The sequence below is a fragment of the Numenius arquata genome, chromosome 3, assembly GCF_964106895.1.
Source record: "Numenius arquata chromosome 3, bNumArq3.hap1.1, whole genome shotgun sequence".
Classification (NCBI taxonomy): domain Eukaryota; kingdom Metazoa; phylum Chordata; class Aves; order Charadriiformes; family Scolopacidae; genus Numenius; species Numenius arquata.
Window position 1 is genome coordinate 52,948,958 of NC_133578.1, and position 24,044 is coordinate 52,973,001.

General features: G+C 42.3%; 1 protein-coding gene across 1 annotated transcript in view; it reads left to right on the forward strand.

Annotated features, from left to right (window-relative positions):
- ESRP1 (epithelial splicing regulatory protein 1) overlaps positions 1 to 20,080 on the forward strand; it is a 33,720-nt gene extending 13,640 nt beyond the window's left edge. Inside the window, exons 7-14 of the mRNA XM_074145010.1 lie at positions 614 to 724; positions 811 to 943; positions 1,026 to 1,068; positions 2,566 to 2,867; positions 4,418 to 4,636; positions 6,683 to 6,881; positions 8,753 to 8,921; positions 19,990 to 20,080. Of these exons, the coding sequence (XP_074001111.1) occupies positions 614 to 724; positions 811 to 943; positions 1,026 to 1,068; positions 2,566 to 2,867; positions 4,418 to 4,636; positions 6,683 to 6,881; positions 8,753 to 8,921; positions 19,990 to 20,080 (1,267 nt within the window). The remainder of the gene's footprint in view (positions 1 to 613; positions 725 to 810; positions 944 to 1,025; positions 1,069 to 2,565; positions 2,868 to 4,417; positions 4,637 to 6,682; positions 6,882 to 8,752; positions 8,922 to 19,989) is intronic.
- Positions 20,081 to 24,044: the final 3,964 nt, after the last annotated feature.

The window sequence follows — 24,044 nt, forward strand, 5'->3', positions numbered from 1 at the left end:
ATGCTAAGCTGCCAATGTAGCCTGTAGCTAGATTAGTCTCTAGCAGCACAGAGATGGCCTGAACAAGCAATGCCAAGGCTAAAGTCTTTGGGCGGGAGTCCTCTGCTGAGTATAACCTTGAACAGATTTTGTTCTTGAGTTGTGACTGCCTCTTTCGCAGTGTCACAGTACAAATAATAAGCGCTAACCTCGGTTACATCTAACTGCTCTGCCTCGACGTCCACTTAGCTAAGAATAGAATAACAAGTTTAATTTTATACCACTAACTCTGTTCAGACAATGGAGAAGCACAAACCATTGGTGTGTCAGGGGTGGAGAGTAAGTTGGAAACACTGAAAGACATGCGAGTTCAAGGAGCAAATGTGGCGAAGCAGGAAAGGGGAACTGGGAAAGGGGCAGCTTAACAGAGCAGATGTTCCCTGGGGAGAGACAAGTGCAGTGGCTTTGGATGGTGGTGGCACTTAGCCCTCACTGCCCTGGCAGTGCCATCCTGTGGACATGGAGCAGGGACAGAAACCTGTCCCTGGAGCACAGGTGACAAGCAGGGAGGGTGATGTGTGGTGGATACCACAGGCAGATGTCTCTGCATTACTCCCTCTTTCTGTGCCTGCAGCAGCAAGATGGAACTTGTGGACGACAATGCTGTTATCCGAGCAAGAGGATTGCCATGGCAGTCGTCTGACCAGGACATAGCAAGATTTTTCAAAGGCCTCAATATCGCCAAGTCAGTAGCCTAGAATTTACCTCTACATTTGTAGTATTTTGTGTCGGTCATGGAGTTCTATCTCTTTCTTGATTTAAATCCTGCAGGGGAGGTGCTGCACTCTGTCTCAATGCCCAGGGTAGGAGGAACGGGGAAGCTCTTGTGAGGTTCGTAAGTGAAGAGCATAGAGATCTAGCACTACAAAGGCACAAGCATCACATGGGGAATCGATACATTGAGGTGTGTGACGTTGGCTTTGCAATACTCTTCTCCGCAGGGGTGCAAAGAGCACGCCAATTACATGTTCTTTTTCTTTCCTTAGGTATACAAGGCAACAGGTGAAGACTTCCTTAAAATTGCAGGAGGTAATTTTTAGGGAGTGAGAAGGGAGGGTTTGTTCCATCAGCATCTGTAACTTTTCTCTGTAAACTGTTCCTGTTGGATGTGGCCTTTCACTTTCTTTATTTGAACAAGTAGTTGGCTGTTGTGTTGATTACTATGTACTCTGCTAGCAGCAGTCCAAGATGTTCCGTGATTTATCTGTCCGTCTTTGTCTTCCACATGCTTGCCATTTTCAAGCAGCCTGTCAAATAAGGATTTGATCAGGCAAGGTAATCTTGTTTATGACCTTAATTTGTTAGGTTGTCTTAACTGAAGGGACCTAAATGTTATTGATTGGTGAAAAACAAAAACAAAGTAGTTTTTCAAAACAATATGACTGCTGTTGCTGTGGAGACTTGCACGTAAAAGCAAACAGGTATCGCAGTGTAAATAACAAGGGATTTATGGAACTGATTTTCTTCAAATCAAATCTTTGCCTCAAACTAAAGGGGGAATTCAGAGGGAGTGCTTATTTAAGGGGAATTTTGAAATATTTGCAGCCTTGAATTGAAAGGCTGCAAAACTTGCTTTACAAATTCTCCCGTGGTCTCTTTTCCTCCCCTTTGACTGCAAGCACACAGAATTTGAGTTAAGATCCAATAAGCTGTTATGTATCTACAATACTACCTTAAGGTCCTTGTTGGTTCCTGATGGAGATTTGGTCTGGGGATTATAAATGACTAACCAGGTGTCTGAGGTTGAGGTTTTAGAGTGGGAGAGGTTACTAAGCTGTCAAATAAATAGCTAATTGATAGTCTTAGTAATAATTATACCATTCAAATAAAGACGTTGCACACTGACATTGGGGGGGAAATGGTGTGTGTCTGGCACCACCAAACTTCACAGAATGAGCTAGCTGTAAGTGAAAGGACCATATTAAGATGTGAAATTGGTTAACAGCTAGCTTTGGTTAGGGTAATGTTATACGTATGAACATCAGTGGTCTGAGAGATTTCTACTCTCTACTTTCAGAGATGCTGAAACTAGAATTGACAGACTGACAGTTTTATCTGAATAGGATGAAATTATTGAGCTGTTTTCAGCATGCCCTTACAACTTTCTTTCCCAGCACAGTGGTCTGGGTACTTGGTCACTATATATTACTGCTTCAGAGCATATCAAAGGCATTCATACCTTAGAAAGGCAAGGTGCATGGTACCACAGATACTGCTCATGCAAGAGATTCACAAACTGTGCTTTCCTTGGGCTCTGAACATTGCAAGTACTTTCTGTTTTCCATTTGAATAAGGATGAATCTATTCCAAATGATGGAGTAACATTGTTAGACTTTAAGAAGTGTTCCATACCATATTTCCAGTTTATCAAAGTAGGACATCTTTTGCTGACCTTGGAGGCAAATGTTGTTCTACCTGCTCAAAAAACGTCTGTGGGGAGGAGGAGGAGGTAGCTGTTGCCACACTTCCTTATGATTTTACATGGCTGCCTAGACTTAAGTGCTTCTGTATCTCTCTTTGTTAAAGGCACTTCCAACGAAGTTGCACAGTTCTTGTCAAAAGAAAACCAAGTGATTGTCAGGATGCGAGGTCTTCCTTTCAACGTAACAACAGAAGAAGTGCTGACGTTCTTTGGCCAGCACTGCCCTGTAACAGGAGGAAAGGAAGGAGTCCTCTTTGTCACGTACCCCGACAGCAGGCCAACAGGGGATGCCTTTGTGTTGTTTGCTTGTGAGGAATATGCACAAAATGCACTGAAAAAGCATAAGGAATTGCTGGGGAAAAGGTACATTGAACTCTTCAGGAGCACTGCAGCCGAAGTTCAACAGGTGGGTGTAAAGCTTATAAACAGTGGCATCTTCTAATCCAAACTCCTACCTTGGAATGCAGTAGTGGAAGCAAATACTGCTTGGCCATGACTTGAAAGCTTATTTTCTCTAACTCTTGACTGTTGCTGGTAAATGTATTGTATGCATTTCCGTGAGGTTTTGCTCCTTCTAAATGTAAGATCTTATGGTATATGGATGTTCTCAGTCATATATACAAACCTTTGGGGTTTTGGTTTCCAATAGCCTTTCAAACAGCAGTTACAACAGAAAGCTTATGTGAGTCTAGTGCTTTCCACTACAGATACTGAATTTGTCTAGGTCCAATGATGGCCTATTCAGGAGGAGCATTAGCAACAAATCTTGACTTAAAAGAATTATATTTAGTCACTGGCAGAGAAAAAGCCTTTTGGTGTAGTTGTTGCCTTCAGAGCAACATATCTCAAGAGTCTTATGAATTGCCTCTAAGGGTGAGTCTTGGCCATCTTCTGCCAACACTGGCTATCTAGCAGAGGGTGATAGAACGTCTGAAACTGAGCCTGAAGAGTGTCCCCTCTTGCATTAACACAGCTTGATGGACCATTAATTGCAGTTATGCTGTCAGGGAAAGGAAGTAGGGCTGAGAGGATTGTGTATGTATGTCTCCAAAGATTTGTAGAGCTCCAGTTAGGGTCACTAACTTAGTTCTAAATTTCATTCTAAACTGTCTTGTCTATGATGCAAATTATGGCCAACCAATAACAATGTCATAACCGAGCACTGGTGCGGCTCTGAGCTCCTGAATATGTTGAGATTTCAGTGCCTTGTTTGAAGGGTGACGCTAATGATGAGAGTGCATAGCTGCAACACTCACTCTTGTCACTGTATTTTTCTCGAGTGCTCTCACAAGTTTTTTTTGTTTAGCAAAACCTTCTGATATATATATAATGTAAATGAATCTTAATCTTGATCAGAGAAAGTTAAAGGGTAGTGATTGAATATTCAGTGGGCTCTTGACCAGGCAGGGGGTTTACTGTCCAAATTAGTAACAAGAAATCTCAAAACATGACTCTGTTATGGATACTGTGACTCAGGAACACCACTTGTGTTACTTGATGGACTATTGCATCTCAAGTCAGGGCTGTTTGGCAGTGAAATATGTTTCTAGTTCCCAGACTCTCCTGAAGTTTTGCAGAGGAGATATTTTTGGGTAGAAGTGTAACCATGACTCTGTAGATGATGGTAGGGTGCTTTGGGATATTTTCCCAATAAAAATATTGTGGAAATACAGATTTCATGCTCTAGTAGGTCTTCGGAGATTTGCATAACGGTTCAAGTATATTCTCTAAAACAAAATTATCTTTTTCAAGAAAGAATGATCCAAAGATTTACTTTAAAACACCTGAATTCTAAGCACTGCTGCTGAGGTTCAAGCCCAGAATCCAGCTCACTTGTTTCCTAAAATACTGCCCAGAGTTAAAACAGGTGGTATTGGTGTTGCATTCAGTTCTTCTGAGTTGTAGAATGAGTAAGGAGGCTTTCTGTGTAACCTCTGTTTTTTCCATTTCACACAGGTGCTGAACAGGTACTCTTCCACGCCTCTCATTCCTCTCCCAACACCTCCTATTCTTCCAGTATTACCTCAACAATTTGTGCCTCCCACTAACGTCAGAGACTGCATACGTTTGCGTGGTCTTCCCTATGCCGCTACTATAGAGGACATCCTGGAGTTTTTGGGGGAGTTTTCTACAGATATTCGAACCCATGGAGTTCACATGGTACTAAATCACCAGGTTGGTCATCACCTTGTTTCTAGCCAGCCTGTGCCAACTGCCTGTATACGTGAACTTGGTCCTTCTGATGATGTCGGTAGGGAAGCACCTTTGGGATTGACACTAATGGCATTAATTGGTCTCCAGCTCTCCTCTAAAAGCCTACTGGCAATAGACGGGTTGGCTTATTTGAACCATGCTGCTGCGTTTTCTTTAGAGCGGTTTCTGTTACCGAGAGCCATGTGCCTAAAGCTGGGCCACGGTCTTGGAGGGGCTGGTGCTCCCAGAGCAGCAGCTCCTGCACTGTAGGAGGCTTGAACTGAAGAGTCCTGCCCAACAGCATGCATAATTCCTTTTGTACCAGGCGAAGAGTATCTTCAAAACAAAAGTGAGGTCAATGCCGGCTCTCAAAGGAGCGGTTTGCCCCTGCCTTGTTGAACAATGTGCCTCAGGTATATTTGAGGACAAATGTGACTGGGGCCTTTTAGAGACAGGATTTCCTATGGCATAAGTCAGCAGCTGATGCTTCAGCTTTCTTGAACTGTGTGGTTGCTGTCTTTAAGTAGTGACAGCTAAGCACCATGATTAACGGCTCATTGACATGCCATTTGTCATTGTTTTCTGGAAGCCTTTTCTGCCAAAACTTTTTAGGCAAAGGATTGTGCATTGTTGCCTTTATCTGCATAATCTTGTGACTTTAGGGGGAGGAGATGGCAGCTCCTCTAACTCTATGGAGATTCCCTGAGTGGTCGCACTGATTATTGTGATATAAAAATGGTTCTTCTAAAATTACTTTGGTTGATACTGAGCCTAAACTGAAACTGCAGAAGACTTCCTTGTCCTGGCGTAGGGTTTCTGTGTTTCAGGGGTGTGGGGATGGAGAAGGGACTAAGGGAGGTACTGGAATAACCAATCTCAAGGGATTCCTGTGCCTGTGAAGACTTCACCTAGCCAAGGCTGAAAAACTGTAAGAAATGTGCAGGGCTGGGAGAGGCTAAGAAGAGATGCAGATGTTAAAGCACAAGTAATGGTTTACAGTAGCGTCAGCCCTTGCCAGCAGTAACAGAAGAACCTGGAGAAAGAAACTGGGATATGTGTATAGTCCTGAAGGCTGTCTATAGCCCCTGCCCAAAGCTGTCAGACTTTTTTTTTTTTTTTTTTTTTCCCCAGGTACTGCTTTTGCCTGACTACCAGATTTTTATCTTTCTGCATGCTGTCCCTACTCCCGCCATTCCTTGGTTCAACCCTCTAATCATGAACAACTGTGTAAAGGATGGTGATAAAGTTGTTCTTCCCTCTGAAACCAGACTAACTGGCCCAGAACTTAAGTTAGAGATAGCTTCAGATCTCTGCCTCTAGTTTTGAGTTTTGGGTACTTAAAGTCACCATCTGCATGTGGCTAAAATGACTCCTCCCAGTTGTGTATCCTACTCCTTTATAGCTGTATATAAGGATGTCAGATGTCACTTTTTTTTTTTTCCTCTCCACAAGCTCATACCAAGCCTTAGGCTAGTACCCTTCTAAAACATCCCAGCCCATACTGGCCTTAACAAAATAAAATCTACCAAAAAAAAAAAATAATCATTTAATATTTGGCACTTGACTGTATTTATCCTTGAATTTTAAAAATCACAGATAATAAATGTGGATTAGATCTTCCAATTCTGCATTCTTACTAAATAGGTGCTTTGAGACCTGCTGTTACCAAAGGACACAAATTGTAGTCTCTCCCATGTGTCCTTATTTTTTTTTTTTAAATAGAGATAACATGGCTCAAGTTACAATGTAGCCTAGTTAAAATAGGTAAATAAATAAATGTAGTTAGTGTGAGTTGGAAGAATGCCCATATGATGCAGTGAGCAGACTAGGATTCTCCAGTGATAGCGGGGGAAACTAGGGAGGAGAGCTTAAACATTCTGATGGGTGGTAGGGATGACTGACTGTACTTGACTTTGGAGATGAATATATTTATGGCTACGGAGATTGCATTTAACAACACAAATTATTGCTATGCTGCTACTTCCTGGGACCTCCAGAAACATTTCTTTTTGTCTGCCTTGTTTGTAGGGACGTCCCTCGGGAGATGCTTTTATTCAGATGAAATCTGCAGACCGAGCTTTTCTGGCTGCACAGAAGTGTCATAAGAAGACTATGAAGGATAGATATGTTGAAGTCTTTCAATGTTCTGCTGAGGAGATGAACTTTGTATTAATGGGGGGCACTTTAAATCGAAATGGCTTGTCCCCGCCACCATGTAAGTTACCATGTAAGTTTTGCATGGGCCTTGCCAATGCTCTACGCTGTGTGCGGGTAGGTGTTGGAGCTGCTCTCTTGACTCTGATTCTGGTTCTTGGAAAGGAGTGCCAGACGGGGGGATTAAAATTAAGTCTTTTCATCTTAAATCATCAGCAGCTTGCAATCATTATTTTTCCCTTTGGTTGTGAATTGCAATGACTGAAGAACTACTTTAAAATTGCTCTTGCTTTTCCAGTGGCAAACTTCCCCTCCTCTCCCTGAAGCTTAGCTTGGCCAGGGTGAGCCATGGCTCTGAAAGTAATTTGTAAGCCCTGCCTAGAGCTTAAAGAACAGTTTCCCGTTTAAACTGATTTTCATTTACATTTTTTTATCGTGGTGAACATGTCAAGTAAAAGCTCTTCACCTTTCACTTCCAAAACTTAATTTATGAAACAATTGGTAATGCTCTCCTTTAGGACTTAACCACAAGTGTTCTGCCTATTGCATCCCTGCTTACGGAACTCTTCCTTTGCTTTTTGTTGTTCCTACAGAATTAAGATTACCTGTGTGGGAGTAAAATACACACAGCTTTGGCCTCAGAATGGCAGAAACTGTATTTCGTGTAAAATTATGCTCCTCGGAGCTACTAGGATGAATATGGACTTCTAGACAGAAGTTTGGGGGAAGTGCTTTAAGACCTGAAGGACTAGCTTACTAAGCATATGTGCCATTTAAATCTGAGCCTATGGGAAAAATAATACTTTGCTTCCGAGATCATAAATGGCAAGGTAGTCAAATAGGAGCTTTCTCTGTCTCTCTATGCAAATGCACTATTGTCACTGGTGGCTTTTTTAAGAAGTGTCCTCTAAATCCTAGTCAAAGCTGGCAATGTAGCAGCACACTTCTTGGGTGTGGTTCCTTTTGAGTGTGCGTAGACCTTCAGCTAATCCTTAGGAGGTAAGTTTTCCAGGTGACTAGATTTTTTTATTTTTTTTTTAAATGCAAGTATCCTTCTGAGCAGGGATCTGCAGTATGTACTCCTGTGCATGACAGCTGTTCCAGACAGGGGTTGGAAGCTTCTCCTGAGAGCTCCTAGGACAGGTTCTTGGGCAGAGTCCCAAACTTGGTGAAGTCTTAGGTTGCGGTGTCCCCATTTACAACTACAAATGCCGGTGATGTAGTCCTCAGATAAGCCCTTTCAGCTCTCATTGCCCTATCCCACAACGCACAATACTTAAAGTAAGCCTCTAGTTTTGCTATTTTGAGTTATCTAAAGCTTTTGTGTGTTCACTTTTTATCTTTTTATGACACTGGGGAGAGGAAGAGGGAAGAAAAGGAAAAGAGTGGCAAAGGAGGAAGGTGAACTCTAATCAGTGAGAATTCATTTAGGGCCTCGCATCTTGTTGAAACACCACAAAGTGCATGCGAAGCTGCAAAGCCATGACTTTTCTCACTGCTGTTGGTTCATTGAAGACAGAGCTGTTTGGGGGGTAGGGAGTGTCAGGATCAAAAGGTGTCTTCTGCTCTGGGGAATGTTAGGTAGATCTTTAGCACAGGAGTTTCCTTCTTACAGTGGAGAAGTCTCATACTTCTTGATTGGAGACTTCATTAAAATCTGAGCCTGGACAAGAAAAACTGGCTTTGTCCTTAGAAGGAGACCCTATTCCCAGTGCAAGAGGTGGCTTTCTGTGTATTACTGACTTTGCTTTTGACCGGGGGGGGTCGGCACAACACCTGTAGTCAAGCTTATGTTGGTGGCTCAGATTTATTTTCTGTGATGAGCAAGAGACTTAGAAGCTTGTGAAGGCTCTTTTACTTACTGTAGAGTTGTTCAGCTAATGAAGACCATATATATGCTGGAATTCAAAAGGTCCTAATCTATTTTCCATTTGTTCCCTTTAGGCCTTTCACCCCCTTCCTACTCCTTTCCGGCTCCTGCTGCAGTTGTGCCAACAGAAGCTGCTCTGTATCAGCCATCCATGCTCCTGAACCCACGAACGCTCCAGCCCTCCACGGCATACTACCCTGCTGGGGCTCAGCTCTTCATGAATTACACAGCATACTACCCCAGGTAAAGCAGAGGAGAAACCAAGCAGGAACAAAGAAGTCTTTTTGCAGCAAATGCACAAAGCTCACAAAAGAACATTGTCTGCTGTGTTAAAGGCTTGAGCTACCAAGAACAGCTTGTTTGGTATCTTGTTCAGGGAAACAATTTCAGGATATCTAGAAATTTCCCAAGTTTTAGAGTATTTCAGGTAGTGATGTTTTTTTTTTTTTAAGAAGCGTATGTTACACAGTTACAGCTGGATTTTTTTTTTTCCATCTAACATGCCTCTTAAACTTGTTAGTTTGCATTGCTGTGCCCTCAGTGGGAATTGCTGTGTGCAGTACTCCTTCCCATGTCCATAAAAAAAAGCCCTTGGCCCCTCTTTCAAAAGGGCAGACCCCAATCCACCCAAACAACTTCTGAAATTCTGCCTCTTTGTTTTTGTAATAAAGTAACTTTTGACCTTTTATGGTAAAAACTCTGTTTACTTATTTATAAAAGTACTGCATTGAAGTATATATGTATTGAATATGTATGTAAAGCATATAGAGGCATGTATTCTTCCTGACCTCATAAACACCTCTCATGAAGGGCTTTTGGCTCTTCTGAATATCTTAGCTATCTCCTAAAGAACAAAAACTCTTGATACCATTTGCCCTCGGCAGTCATGAGGACTTGGAAAGAGCCGTGTTCCCTGTAAGCCATAAACCATTCCTCATCTGTCAGGAAACCTGCTAAAGAACTTGTCTTCTATTAGATTCTGACCAGTGATTTTTATCTCTGGAGAAGGGCCCAAATAGCTACTTATGAAGTTGTTGAGCAATATGGACTCTCTAGCACCTGTAAGATAACAAAGGTTGTCTTATTACTTTACACTAAACCATCATGTCAGTCAGATGCCTGTTGTGTTTTTTTTTTTTCTTATTAAAAATGTTTTCTTCACTCATGAGTTAATTTCTACAATGCCTTCAATGTCTGTCTTAAGGTTATGATAATATGTTACCAAACTCAGCCTCTTTAATGTAAGATCAAGAAAAATAAAATTCCAAACTTGCACTGGCAATATAAAACAAGTTTCTCAATAATAGCTGTATATGTCATGAGAGCACAGTAACAGTAATATTTTGTAGTGACTTTGACATGTTGTACTTAAAGTCATCATAGGCTGGCTACCACAGGCTAAGAGTCAGGCCCTACAGAGATCTCTTGCTGAATGGGATCCCACATGAGTCCCATCACTGGCTGCTTGGGCTGAGGGCATGTTGGTTACAGACTGGTCAATCCCAAGTCCCAAAACATCCTTTCTATGTTCTTGTCAAACTGACAGTTTTATAATATACTTAGGAAACCATTCCTATGTAGCTTCTGTGCCAATTACAGGTACCTCCCCTGAAAAAAGGTAACACTTCTAGAGTCAATTTGGCTTCTTTCCATTTTGTGAGAGCTAGTGTTTGGATATTGCTTTTCTATCCAGAGTGAATGTTTGATCTACAGATCAATTGTATATACTCTGGTAGAAGTAGTGATCCTTTGTAGCTGATATTTTGGGTTGTTGGGGTTTTTTTATTTTCCTAAAAAATTAAGCTTTATTGCTTTTCAGGGAAATTCCTTTGTTTTGTAAAGGATGCCATAAGTAATTGGGTCCCTTTCATGTAGCAATTGGAACTCCCTTAAATGGAGTTTTCTGGTTCTGAAATTTAATTCAAAAAATGTTGAGTATGTGCAGCAGGAAAGAGTGGGATATCCTCTATACTAAGTGGTGCATTTAAATGCATGTACATGGAAAAGCAATACAGAGCTGGTGGCTAATGATCAGACAATGGTTCATAAATCTAACTAGTGAATACTTATGGAAATAAGGAAAGTTCTTTGACCTGCTGCCAAAAGGTTCTACCACTTGTGTTTTACAAGGTCAAGTTGCTTTATTATAGCCAATTCCGTTCTCTGCACAGTAATCAGCCTAGGTGGAGGTGGGGTGGGGGTGGGGAGGGAGGCAGGCATTGTTTTGGTCTTCAGTATCTATCAGAAATCCCTGAAACTCTGACTCGTCTTAATGGTCTTACAGCTTTGGTGATGAAACCCAACGGTATAAGAAAGGGATGCTTTCTATGCTATTAAAATAGCTTTAGTGAGCTCCTAATGAAAAGGAGGAGGGAGAGCAAGTTATTCGGGATCTGTCAGTCTTTGATATCTCAGTTTAGCTTGTAATTATATCTGGCAACATGTTCTGACAGCAGATCAGTGGTCTCCGTCTCTCCCTCTGCTTAGTCCTGGGCTTTTGAGGGGAAAAGAACAATAGGATTCATGGGAAGGAGGAGTTTCTTTGCTTATCTAATCCTGGATAAATAGGTGTATTAGTTGCTGTATGTATGTACACGGAAAGTAATGAATAACTGCACTACCTGGCAACTGCTAGCGTTCTGTTGAAACTTCTACCATACAAAAAACTTGAAAGTTACTGCTATAGGATACATAGTTTTAAAACAAAGTTAAGTCTTATTGTGTTTATTCAGTTCTAATGCCATCTTGATCACTTCTAAGTGGTGCCTTTAAAAGCTCAAAAGTTTGTCAAAATCAGTAACTGTTAAACTTTTATTCTTTTTCAACAGTATTTTGAATAGTGAAGTAGAAAGAGAAGCTTCTTACTCCGTAGGTAGTAGGCTAGTGGGACTCATAGCCAGAAAAAGATGTGGAAGCTAAAAACTGGTGTGGGTTCAAACAATCTAGATTGAAGGGCAGGAAATTCTTTGTGAGTTAGTGAATACACAGAAACAACACTTGGCTCAGGAAGTCCTTGAACTCAAAATAACTGGAAGAGTGTTCTTATGTTCTGTGTCCTATGGTAAACTCTTGTGCTATTGAACCAAGATGGGTAGGCAAACTTGTCTGTTCGCATCTTTGAGGTAGTATTTGTCGTGAGAGAGATCAGTATTGCTCGTGAGCATGGGTCTCTTCCAATGTGTTTGCAGCTGTATTCAGCTGTGCCAGTCTAATAGTGGCTAAGTTAAGTTTGAGTTATCTCCCTGTTGTGTCAGCATTGTCCTGGAGAAACTGGCTGCTTGTGGCTTGGACGGGTGTACTCTGCTGGGTGAAAAACTGGCTGGGTGGCCAGGCCCAAAGAGTTGTGTTGAATGGAGTTAAATCTCGTTGGCAGCCGGTCACAAGTGTGTTCCCCAGGGTTCAGTACCGAGACTTATTCTGTGTAACAGCTTTATCAACAAGCTGGACAAGGGGATCAAGTGCACCCTCGGTAGGTCTGCAGATGACACCAAGTTGGGTGGGAGTGTTGATCTGTTTGAGGGTAGGAAGGCTCTACAGAGGGATCTGGACAGGCTGGATTGATGGGCTGAGGCCAATGGGATGAGGTTCAACAAGGCCAAGTGCCAGGTCTACTCAGCGCTACAGGCTTGGGGAAGAGTGGCTGGAGAGCTGCCCAGCAGAAAAGGACCTGGGGGTGCTGGTCGACAGCCGGCTGAATATGAGATAGCAGTGTGCCCAGGTGGCCAAGAAGGCCAACAGCATCCTGGCTTGTATCAGAAATAGTGTGGCCAGCAGGACTAGGGAAGTGATCATCCTCCTGTACTCGGCACTGGTGAGGCCCCACCTCAAACACCGTGTTCAGTTTTGGGCCCCTCATAACAAGAAAGACATTGAGGTGCTGTAGCATGTCCAGAGAAGGAAATGAAGCTGGTGAGGGGTCTAGAGCACAAGTCTTCTGAGGAGCGGCTGAGGGAACTGGGGTGGTTTAGCCTGGAGAAAAGGAGGCTGAGGGAAGACCTTATTGCGCTCTACAACAACCTGAAAGGAGGGTGTAGTGAGGTGGGGGTCAGTCTCTTTTCCCAGGTAACAGGTGATAGTACAAGAGAAAATGGCCTCAAGTTGTGCCAGGGGAGGTTTAGATTGGATATTAGGAAAAAAATATCTTCACCAAAAGGGTTGTCAAGCATTGGAACAGGCTGCCCAGGGAAGCAGTGGAGTCGCCATCCCTGGAGGTATTTAAAAGACACGTAGATGTGGTGCTGAGGCACATAGTTTAGTGGGAGCTGGCAGTGTTAGTTTGCTGGCTGGACTCAATCTTAAAGGTCCTTTCCAACCTAAATGATTCTGTGATTCTACGTACAGCTCGCTATTGGAGTGATTTGAATGAAAAAGTCTTTTTATGTGGTAGTTAAAAGCATGGTTCAGACACTTGCTGCACAAGGAAATACAAGGTAATTTGTTATTCTCATCTGTCTGCTTCTGCCTCTTCCTGCTATGGATTAGGTATGTTTTTTTTCTCATCCATACACTAATCAAATTGTAAAAGTATTTTTAGATGCATACATATGCAACATACATATATATTAATGTTATATGTATACTTACATACAAAAAAAGTGTGTGCGTGTGTATAAAAATAAAATGACCCAGGTTAGAAGAAAGCCTCACTTGTTCTCCATGATGGTCATTATGGAGGATCTGATCCATTGTGGAGAAAAAGTGAGGCTCTCTTTTAACCTTGGTCATTGATCATATGCATATTGAAGCACAGTGGAATTACAGCCAGTTTAAACTGGCAAGGCTGGGAACAAGTGGGCTGGATTAGGAGTGGTATCATTCAGAGCTGCTGCCAGCAGCTTTATTTGCATATCTGTGTGTCTGACTAACCAGCATCACTTGACAGAACTAGGTTAGGAAGCAACCATATGTGTATTTAGCCTGGGAGATCCATCACAGATGGAGAACAGCAGCAGCCAGAAACAAAACCTCTTCATCAGCTTAGTTGTACTCATAGCATCATAGCAACACTCTGGACCACAGCTTTTAGACTGTAGTACTTCTCTCTTTATTTCTTTTTTACAAGTATGTTGGCTTGGATTGCATGAGATCACATCTGCAGTGAATGGGCTCACTGAGCATAAAAGCCTACAGGTGGCTTTTAGTCTCTCTCCAGCAACTGGCGTTCACATGTTTACATCAAGTGGCAGAATTTGGGATTCTTCATTACCTATCCTTGCTCACGGCAAGCCAGTCTCCACCATAGATTTGTAAAAATAACCTCGACTCTTTAGTTAGTGGCACAAACTTGTCACCAGAGTGATTGTTTTGAGGGGAAGCCTTAATGATTTGTTTTTCTAAGTGAAGGTAGCTTGACAAGGATTAGAACAGCACAGATGCCTTAAACTACTACTGTGTGTCATTGGAGAAGGGGTGCATTAGCAGGGAAGACTAATTGTGGCCTGCCTCCACAGGCTGTCATTATCTCTTCACTTATAGGTTTTAATTAGTAGAACTGCCATGGTGTCTGAAAAGCAGCAGAATGGTAATGATCTGATCAATAGGTACCTGGGTATCAGATAGTAAAATTACTTAAATTAAAAAAAACAAAACGCCTTCCTTCAAAGTCAATAAGCCTGTAAAGATGTTGTTGCTGGTAGCAGTGTCCAAGACTTATTCAACCCACCGTAGGAAATGCCAGCATGGATGCTGGCGGAGGTTCTACTTACAGATTCCAGTTCCTTTTGTTCACTTAATATACTGAGTGTTGTGATGTGCAGTTAGCAGCTCTTACTGTCACCTTCTGACTTTTCCTCTGCTGTCTAGTCAGACGTTTGAATTAGTATGAGGGGTTAATTGATATTACAACATTGTGCAAGCTAGCTGCGGAGATCAGTTTGAGTACAGTTTTTCCTTTTGCTTGTTTACAGCAGTTCAGCGGTGGGAGAAAAGATCCTCCTGTTGCACCTCAAGGCATGTGTGTCATCCATGCAGGTGGCTTTTTACGTGTTTTCAGTGGCGGCTAGGTGATCTGGGGTTATTCGGGGTGCAAAACCAAGTTGCTGGGTGCTTCTCTTTACTCAGTAGCAGCCCTGTATGGGGGTGCGTTGAAAGTTCCGACACTTCTCAGGGCAGACCATTGCAGCGGTCCATGGCAGCAAGCGCTTCTGGCTCTGTTCCTGTTGCTGCTTGTTGTCGTGCTACCAATTAACTTATAGAGATGGGAAGCTGATGGCAGTAGCCGGACGGGCTGGGTATGTGTTGAGGTAGCAGCAGGTTATCTGTTTAAAAGCGGGGATGGCATCTGTACCAAAAGAGCTTTTGGTGTTTCCAGGTGTACAGTTGGATTGATCTTGGAATAAGGCTCCTGAAAGCTGAAAACTTATTTTATTAAGGAGGGGGAAAAAAAAAGGCCTTCCCTGTTGAGAACATGGTCTGTGGCATTTGTCCATGATTAAACAGCAGTCATGGGCTTCTAAATGTTTCTATTTGATTAACAGATGACCTGATCGTTTAGTGCTCATACTTCTGCTATTTGTCAGGTTATATGGCCTGCCTTTCTTTAAATATGGATAAATATTCCAGTCTTGGAAAATTATTCTGGTTGTGTAAATACTTTTTGCTAATAGCATATCTTATTAGTTTTTGTGAACAAAGTACCATGTTAAAACTTTGAACTTCAATAATTACACTACAAAATTTACTAGCTTTACCTCTCTGAAACTTATTATGATGAACCGCTTCTAAAAAGGCTTTACACTGAAGCTGCATTTCCTCCTGCTTTTGGGCTGCTTTCCAGCAATGAACATTTTAGGCATTACGCTGCAAGCCTGTGTATACCTGCACGTTATACCCGCAACCTGTGCCAGCCCAAGGAGTTGAAAATCCTTATTGGTCTCTGGAAAAAAAAAAAAAAAATTGCTCATCAGATGCTGGGGTGATCTGTCAAATTTCCTTGAGATTTTCTGGAGGCTGCTTGGTGATGTGCACATTCTCCTTCTTGCTGTTTCTTCTGTGGGATTCAGTCAGAGGATCTGGCTTTGGGGTGCTGCAGAGCTCCTCAGGGTCTGGTGGGCTTCCAAAAGCAAACGAAGAGGGGAGGCTAAATTAATCTTGAAACATTTGTGGATGAGTCTGACAAGTTGCTCTTCCATGTGCCCTTTCCTTTCTTTTCTCTCCCATGACTTTTTCCCTACTAGTGTTCCTCTGAGTGGTACAGTGAGGGATACGTAGTAAGATTAAGCTGTTTTACAGTCCTGAAGCTAATGGAAGCTGTCAATCAGTAGCCTGATGAAAGGATATCTTCAGTATCTGTTGTCATAGAGCAGAAAGTAGTTAATACTTAACAAGCAAAAACTTTTTCAGGACTGCAGAGAACAAAGCCATAGGAAAAACAGGGATAGAGAAACAGGGAACTGAAACCTGTAGATGGTGCCTCTGCACATATCTGTTCCTACGTGCAAACAGTGCTGCGTATGTCTGTGGCTCTCTTGACTGACCTGCAGGATACTTGGCAGACATCTGAAAACCTGCTTGGTTATGCATGCTGACTGCTCCCAACTCACACCCGCTTTTAATCTAAACCACAGCTTCCTTCTGGATATTGGTATCTGTTAAATAAAATGTATAATGGAAAAAAAAAAATAAGAAATGAAACAGGAGAGAAGATGATCCTCAATGTTTCTACATATTTTAGTGATGAATGTTTGGGATCCCTTGAGGTGCATAAATGCTGTTTGAATGCCAACATCAACCTTCAGAACATTTGAAAACTTGTTCTTGCATCCGAAACTGATTTCTGAAACTTAATTGTGTTTTATTTTGAAAGTCTTTGGAGAATACCACAATCTCAGAAATATTGGAGAAAAAATCCAATCTGGCTGTTGATTAGATCCAAAAAGAAGGATCAATTCATAAGGAAAAAATGTTTTGCATTGGGAAATGCTTCAGATCATGTTTGATTCCGAGAACTAGATTGATATAAAAAGAGTGAAGGACTTGCAGTGCATCATTATATAGTGACATGCAACTACTAAGAATGGCTATAGAAATTCTCTCTGACCACATGTAAAACATGCAAGTATTTGTTCCTGGGGTTTGTTTAACTCGGAGGTAGGCTGGGATAGCTATTTTTCTTGTATCCCTCCCTGGACATTTTTGGTTACTAGTGTCCTCTATCTACTGCTTTTCCATCTGGAGACATGAGCATTCCGAGTCACTGCTGCTGTTCCTCTAGGAGGTGGTCACCCCTCAGTTTGGGGGAATGCGTAAATGGCTGGGGGCAGTCATGTGTTATCCCGTATTGGGGAATTGGAGCAGGCGGTGCCCTTAGCCTCACCTGTTGCTGAAGCTGTCTGTTACCTTTACCTCCAAGCTGGTGTTAGGAATTAGCAAGTGCTTGCAGCATCTCGGTGTGAAGCCAGCAGGGTTAGCCTGAATAGCTGCAGTTTTAAACCGAGACGTCTGACTTCTTTGAGACAGATAAGGACCCTGCAGAAGTAATGATGATAAAAATAGAGAGGTTGCAGGGGGGAAGAGGACTAAAGTTTCCACCGTTGCCCCACCAAGCACTGTCCTATCAAAACACATGGAGGCTCAGCAGCAAGGCTAGGTGGCGGGGACGGTGGGAAAGCTGTTCTCTGGGACACCCAGCTAAAGCTCTCATGACCCATCACTACAAGTTCTGTGGCTTGCCTCTTTGCAAGGGCCAGGGAAGCAGAGGAACTTCAGTTCTCCAGGAACTCCTGGAGAAGAGAAGGCTCCGGGGAGACCTTATAACAGCCTATCAATACCTGAAGGGAGCCTACAGAAGAGCTGAAGAGGGACTCTTTGTCAGGAAGAGTGGTGACAGGACAAGGGGCAATGGTTTTAAATTGGAAGAGAAGAGATTTAGATTAGATATAAGGAAGAAATTCTTTACAGTGAGGGTGGTGAGGCACTGGAACAGGTTGCCCAGGGAAGTTGTGGATGCCCCATCCCTGGAAGTGTTCAAGGCCAGGCTGGATGGGGCTTTAAGCAACCTGCTCTAGTGAGAGGTGTCCCTGCCCATGGCAGGGGGGTTGGAACTAGATGATCTTTAAGGTCCTTTCCAACTCTAGCCATTCTATTCTATGATTCTATTCTATTCTATTCTTTAACAGCATTACCTTCTAAAGACAAGGGCTGTAACCTTGTTTCAAAAGGAAGGCTAGATTGCCCAAGGTGTCTGTCTCATTGTGTGTCTGTTTTCTGGTAGTTCCTTGGTTGGTTGGTTGGTTTTGTTTGTGTTGTTTTTTTTTTTTAACAGTGATGTGAGCTAACTCCTGTCTTGCCTTACTAAATTATTTACCTCAGAAAGCTGCATCATGGTCTAGTTTGGGGGTTAGGCTTTTTGTCCTCCCTAATAAGAATCAACTCTGCAAAGAAAGCTGGAAAAAGGTCTCTTTCCTTGCTCTTCATATGAGTTTTGGAAGTAACGGGATTGCTTTCATAAGGATTCTAGAAAAATTTAAACTATTTTCTAGCTGAAGTTCTCTTATGGTGTTCTGTTTTCTTATCTCAGATGCACAAATTACCCTTTTTGGTAGCTTCAGCTGGCTGGCCAAAAGGATTAATGTTAATGATGGTTTCCACAAAGCTATGCGGTTGCAAATAGTTTGGGGGGTGCATCTTGTTCGATGAAACATAGAATAATTTTTTTATTAAATGTTATATATATATGCGTGTGTCTAGCATTACCTGGAATCTCTCATGGATTACTTGACATTCTAGCAAAAAAGATATTTGCTGGAACTGCCAAATCAAAATAAAACTAGTTTGTTAACTAGCTACACTTTTGTGGCAATTTGAATAAACATATCAAAGCTTCTAACATCCACAAACTGAGTAATTTGGGTGTTAGAGAAGAGATTTTTTTTTATTACTCTAGAATAAATTATATTAATTATCATGGCATTAATATTGCTTTAAAGCAAGAGAAACATGTCCCTTTGTGGCACTAACCTTTAAACTGTGGTAGTTGCCATTGACCACAAAACATGCTGTGTCTAAAGAGCCCATGAAATATAGTAAATAAAAGCAAATACTGCCTTGTTAGTATTGCTGGCAGCTGTGGAGGACTCCTTCCTCAGCTGTATCTAGCAGGTAGCTAATGGAGAGCACTGACCCGGAGCTTGCACCCGAATGTGGATGGCTTCCATGGATTCATCTCCTTATTCTTTAGCTGCATTTAAAACTTTGGGGTTGTAGACAGCATGGCAATAAGCTACAAAGCTGAATGGTGCACTAGGAGTGAAGACTTATTTTCAGCCTATCCCCCTCCATCCTGTGCTGTACGAGGATGATCTGGGGCTTTGCAAATAGTGGGACCTGGGGAAGGGCAAGACTGAAAACATGCTTGGAGGCAAATGCACCTGCAGGGCTTAAAAGTTGCAGAGGAACTCAAGAAGATGAGCTTTAATTTAGAGAGATTGAATATAGGCTAACACGCTAGGACTCATGGGGAGGGAAGACTCCTCCACAAAGCATCTTGGGACAGTGGCCTTTGGGCTGAGCTTAGTTTTCGTTAACATCATGTTAGCTAAGGGTTTAAACACAGATGTAAGCAAGCAAAGGAAAGACTGATAGTCCCCAGCAGAAATTTTCCCATGGTGCTTTTATAGCCATGAGCTTGGAGAACAGAAGTGGAGGTGGTCTGGGAATGACCTTTCTAGTCTGGTCTGGGGAGGCTGTCTTAGGTCTAAAGAATAGCATGAAAATGATGATGGAAATGGTCAGTGCTTGAAGCCATGCTCAGGAGATAAAGCAAAATGATCAAGGTGGTTTTGAGCAAGAAGTATGGTCTGGTGGGGTGAGGGGGTATTTGCTTTTTGCTTTCATCTTAAAATTGTGTAATAAGTAGGAGAAGCCAGTGACATCCCTCAGTATTAGGACAACTTTGGGGTAGATGGCCTATGTGGATCTAACCACTAGTGAACTCATTAACTTTTCCTTTGGAGACTTTGAGAGGATGTGTGGCACCAGCTGTACAGGAGGTGTGTTTGTCTCTGATCTCCAGGGACGCTCTTTTGAGACCAGTCGGTTGTGACTGCCAGAGTCTGGAGACAGTCGTCTTCAACAAGATACTGTGTGTACACACGTGTCGTGCTGTTAGGGGAGGCTGATTACCCCAGTGTAGTTTCTCTTGAATTGCTCTTGATGCCATGGTGATGGGAGCGTTACAAATGTCTAATTATGTAGCCTGAACTTTGATATCTTCCCAGGGCTTTAAGAAAGGTTAAGGTCGCATAGCTAGCTGCTGGCTCTCTTCTGCACTAGTTCGGCTTCTGATTGCTTCTATCTTAACTTGTGTTTGTAGTATGCAGCAGAGGATGGACTTGTACACACAAGTGATCCGGCCAGGACAGTGTCCAAAGAATGGATTTGCGTTTAAAGGCCCCAGCAGTTAGACTTCCTTAGAGAAGGTAAGGATAACGAACCCTAGGAGACGGGTTTGGGGGTATCGTAGTGTTTGCTTCAGATATCCACCATACTCAACAAAACTTTTCATTTGCTGCCCTGGGAACATGGCTACTCTTTGCTATGTCCAGAATGTCACACTGCAATGTCTAAGACCTTGGCTAATAAAGCTGTCATTTAAAGGATTTTGACTACTCCCATCTTGTTGTGGGCTGCTGCTTTGCATATTTCCCAGGGCTCCAAATGTATGCTGTTTCAAGCTTTGATATCAGTATTGAGAGCCTCCAGAAAGCTCCTCAGTTTTCTCTGAGGACCAAAGTGCAGAGATATGTTAGTCTCCTAACAATGTACTAAGATATAGTGTTCATTAGGCAGAATGAGGCTACTTTTTTAGGTGTCTACAGAATCCGATTTCTAAATCTCATGCTGATGTACAATTGCAGCAATGAAGTAGATTGTGTTCGTATAACTGGCAGCTACTCTCTTGCTTTTGAGAGCTTTCTGGTCAGGCCACTTCAGCCTTTCAAGCTTGGTTTCCTCGATCTTCTGTATAGGAACAGTCAAAGGGTGAAGTTACCCAAAAGCATTTGTGCAGAAAAAATGCAAGCTGAACTGAAAAGCAGCGCATTGATGGCTGCACTGCATACTTCATCATGTGCAGTAGTCTTAGAGGAAGATACAGAAATATATTTATGAAAAATGCTTGTGTAATCTCTAGCACTTTAAAAGTACATAGTCAAAAACATCATAAGATTCCTTTTATTCCCTTTTCTTTCCTCTATTCTTTCCACTGAATCACAGAGTGATAGGGGTTGGAAGGGACCTCTGGAAAATAACAACAAAAAATGCCATCTTTTTCATTCTTTCTCTTCTCTGACACAAAGACAACTTAGCCCAGGGTGTAATCCACTTCTGGGCAAAACCTTCACCTGCAGCATCACCTCACTGTCATCTGCTCTAAGAGTCCTGCTAAGTGAAGTACAGTAGGTGTAAAAACTTAAGTGACCAGCTCGGCAAGTTGGCCAACAAGCTGACTTTTGGCTGGGTTGATAAAGCTAAACCCCATCCCTATAGCTAACAGTCTGAGGGCACAGCTAGGTGCTTAGTAGCATCCTGGCTTAAACAATGCTACATTGCTTCCCATCTACCTGTTGCTGTTTGTCCACTGTGAGCGTTGCCATGCGGTGACCTTGGCTGGGGAAGCCGATCCAACTGGAAGGACCCATGGGGTTTGTCTTTCAGTCTGTTTTCACCCAATTCACTTTACAGCTTAGCTGTGTGGGTACCTGTGTCAGAGATGGGAAGGTAGAAGCGAGCAAAGCAGGCACTGAGGGATAGGAATGGTATCGCCGTGATGGTGTTGGTTGTAAAACTCCACCTTGAAAGCTGAAAGGTCGCATAATAGTGGATAAATTCTGGCATACTCTTGGTGAAACGCTGTTGTCTCTAACAGAAAATGTCATTGGAATCCTGTGTGTGAGAGATGAAAACTAAAACCTTTGATCCTTCAGTAAAGACTTGATATTTTGGGAATGAAGAAATTAAGATTTGCTTTTGTCGTGGGGTTCGGTGACCTGCACAACTCTTTCATGCAGATTCCTCCACCCTTTCTGATGCTTTGAACAAACACAACGAGCCTAGATGGAGATTTTTGATCATGTTCCCTGTTTTACCACTGCTCAAGCCAATTGTGCTCAAGAAAAATAATCAGAACTCTGGAAAGCAGCAGATGGACCTCTCTAACTGTTTTAAAGTTAATGCACAATTTCCAGACATGCGCACACAGACCACTAAGCCCTTCACTGAGAGCACAGGTACTGAAATCACACAAGTCCTCAAGGGCTTCTTCTTGATAAAGAAAGTATTAAGCTGCTCTTAATACAGAAATAGTTCAGCCTGAACCTACAAAGTCTCATCTACTGCATTTGTTGAAATAGCAAAAAAAGTATTTTTTTACCTAATTTTGCACACATTTTGAAGTTGCTTCTTTTTTAAAAAAAAAGTATTTTAAGACCTTTAATTGTGCATTTGACATTTTTATAAAAAAACCTTGTTTTCTTGTCTTGTACATATTTGTTTAATCTGTGCAGAAGAAGCCTCTGTAAACGGGCATATTTTACACAGTGCAGAAATTAGGAATGTAAAATGGATTATCTAAGGAAAAAAATGCTGTAACTTTGTAAAAATACAAGTGCATTACGTTAAATGCTTTGTCTCTGATTCTTATCTTGTATGCTTTCCATATGTACTCAGGTATTTAGATTTTTAAATGGCTTACAGGAGTAGGTATTTCCAAACTTTGATCACACTGCATAGTCAGAAAATGAGAAATGCAGTTAACCTCTCTCCTGTGACACTGTTTTTATTTTTCCGCTTCCTGCTCTACCCACCCTGCTTGGTGTTTTACAATCTCATATTTAAGAGAAGGAATTGTGACCTATGGTAAGACCCAGCGCTTTGTCTGCTCTAAGCAAGGGTCAGGCAGGGACAGTAGTTGGAGTTTGGTCCCTCTGAACTGGAGTTTTAAACCCAGCACCATGACTGTCACTCTTAGCAAAGAAATGGGATGATGTACATTCTCTTACTTGAATAACTGATGTCTTTTAGCAGTCTGTGCTCTCCCTGCCTGCCCTGGGAATTGGTTAGAGCACAGCATCTTTTCATGGCAATCACACTCATTATTTGTACTGAAGAAAGGAAGTTGAGGGAAAAGAAACTCTGAAATAAAGATATTTGTGAGGCTAAAAGTTGCAAATGGGGATAGGTTCTCTGGCATGTTCAAAATAAATATACAGAACTGAGGGCTGCAAGCTAATCTGTTCTTGAAATGGACCACAAGCAACTCTTCTCTGCTGCAAGGGGTATTTAGCAAAAAGATCTGTCTCATTATTTAAAACCACACAAATCCACAAAAATGTGTTTGGTTATATACTTGTAGAGGTTGACATGGGAAAGCATTTATCCTATGGACTCTTCCTTGCTGGTTCAGCTTCTCCTAGAAGCTTCCTTGCTGGTCCAGCTTCACCCTCCCAAAGGTGATTCACAGCTCTGAGTGCCTGTCTCTGGGAGGGGAATGTGCTTTAGTCCAAGACTCTCTGAAACACATGGCTGGTCCAGGGTGGAGACCCTAGGAGCTGGGACCTGCGTCTGCTGGAGAGGCTGAACTCAATATCAAGGTTCTGCCTCGTTTGTCCTCCCAAATGTATCCTTTAACTGTGGCTGAAGGGCTGCTTCTTTATGTTCCACCATTTGTGTATTCTCTCAAGAAGGAAACAGGCTTTTGCAAACACTGCAGCTGGAGAAGGCCCTCGGTCCACCTTGTAACCGATGGTTGTGTGAGGGAAATTTGTCACCTCTGTGGCTGTTAGACTTGGGAGACTGCACAAGGGATGCCTAATTTGGGAGCCCAGCAGCTTTGGAGCCTGTTTTGCTTTTTCTTCCCTGACTTTTCCCCAAGCTCAGCAGAAAGAACAGCAAAATTTTAGGACCTAACTCATGCTATGGTTGCTGGGAGACCCTTGGGAAACCTCAACAGTTGACAAAGTTCCTGTAAAGCACTTTGGGTATGGGGTGCTTATGTTCCTCCTATAGCGGTATTTAGTTACCGTGAGACCAAATCCACAACAGCACCTTGGCATCTCCAAAAGTAAGTACAAGGGAAGGGGGGGGTGTGGAGGGGGGGTTGGAGGTGGCAAAGTAGACAAACTTTCCCAGACAAGGCAAGTGATAATGGGAAAGAGGCTATTTAATTTCCTTTTTCTTTTCCCCTTTAATTTTTTTCCCCTTATTTCTTTGCTTTTCTCTTTCCTGTGTGCCAGCCTCCCGCAATCACTACAGCCATAATAATCTAGATGTGTATTTTCTTCTGGCAAACTTCACATTGTTACAGTCTGAAGTATTTGACAGGGCATTCTTTTAAATCACTGTTCTGTAAACATGAGTATATTGAACGGG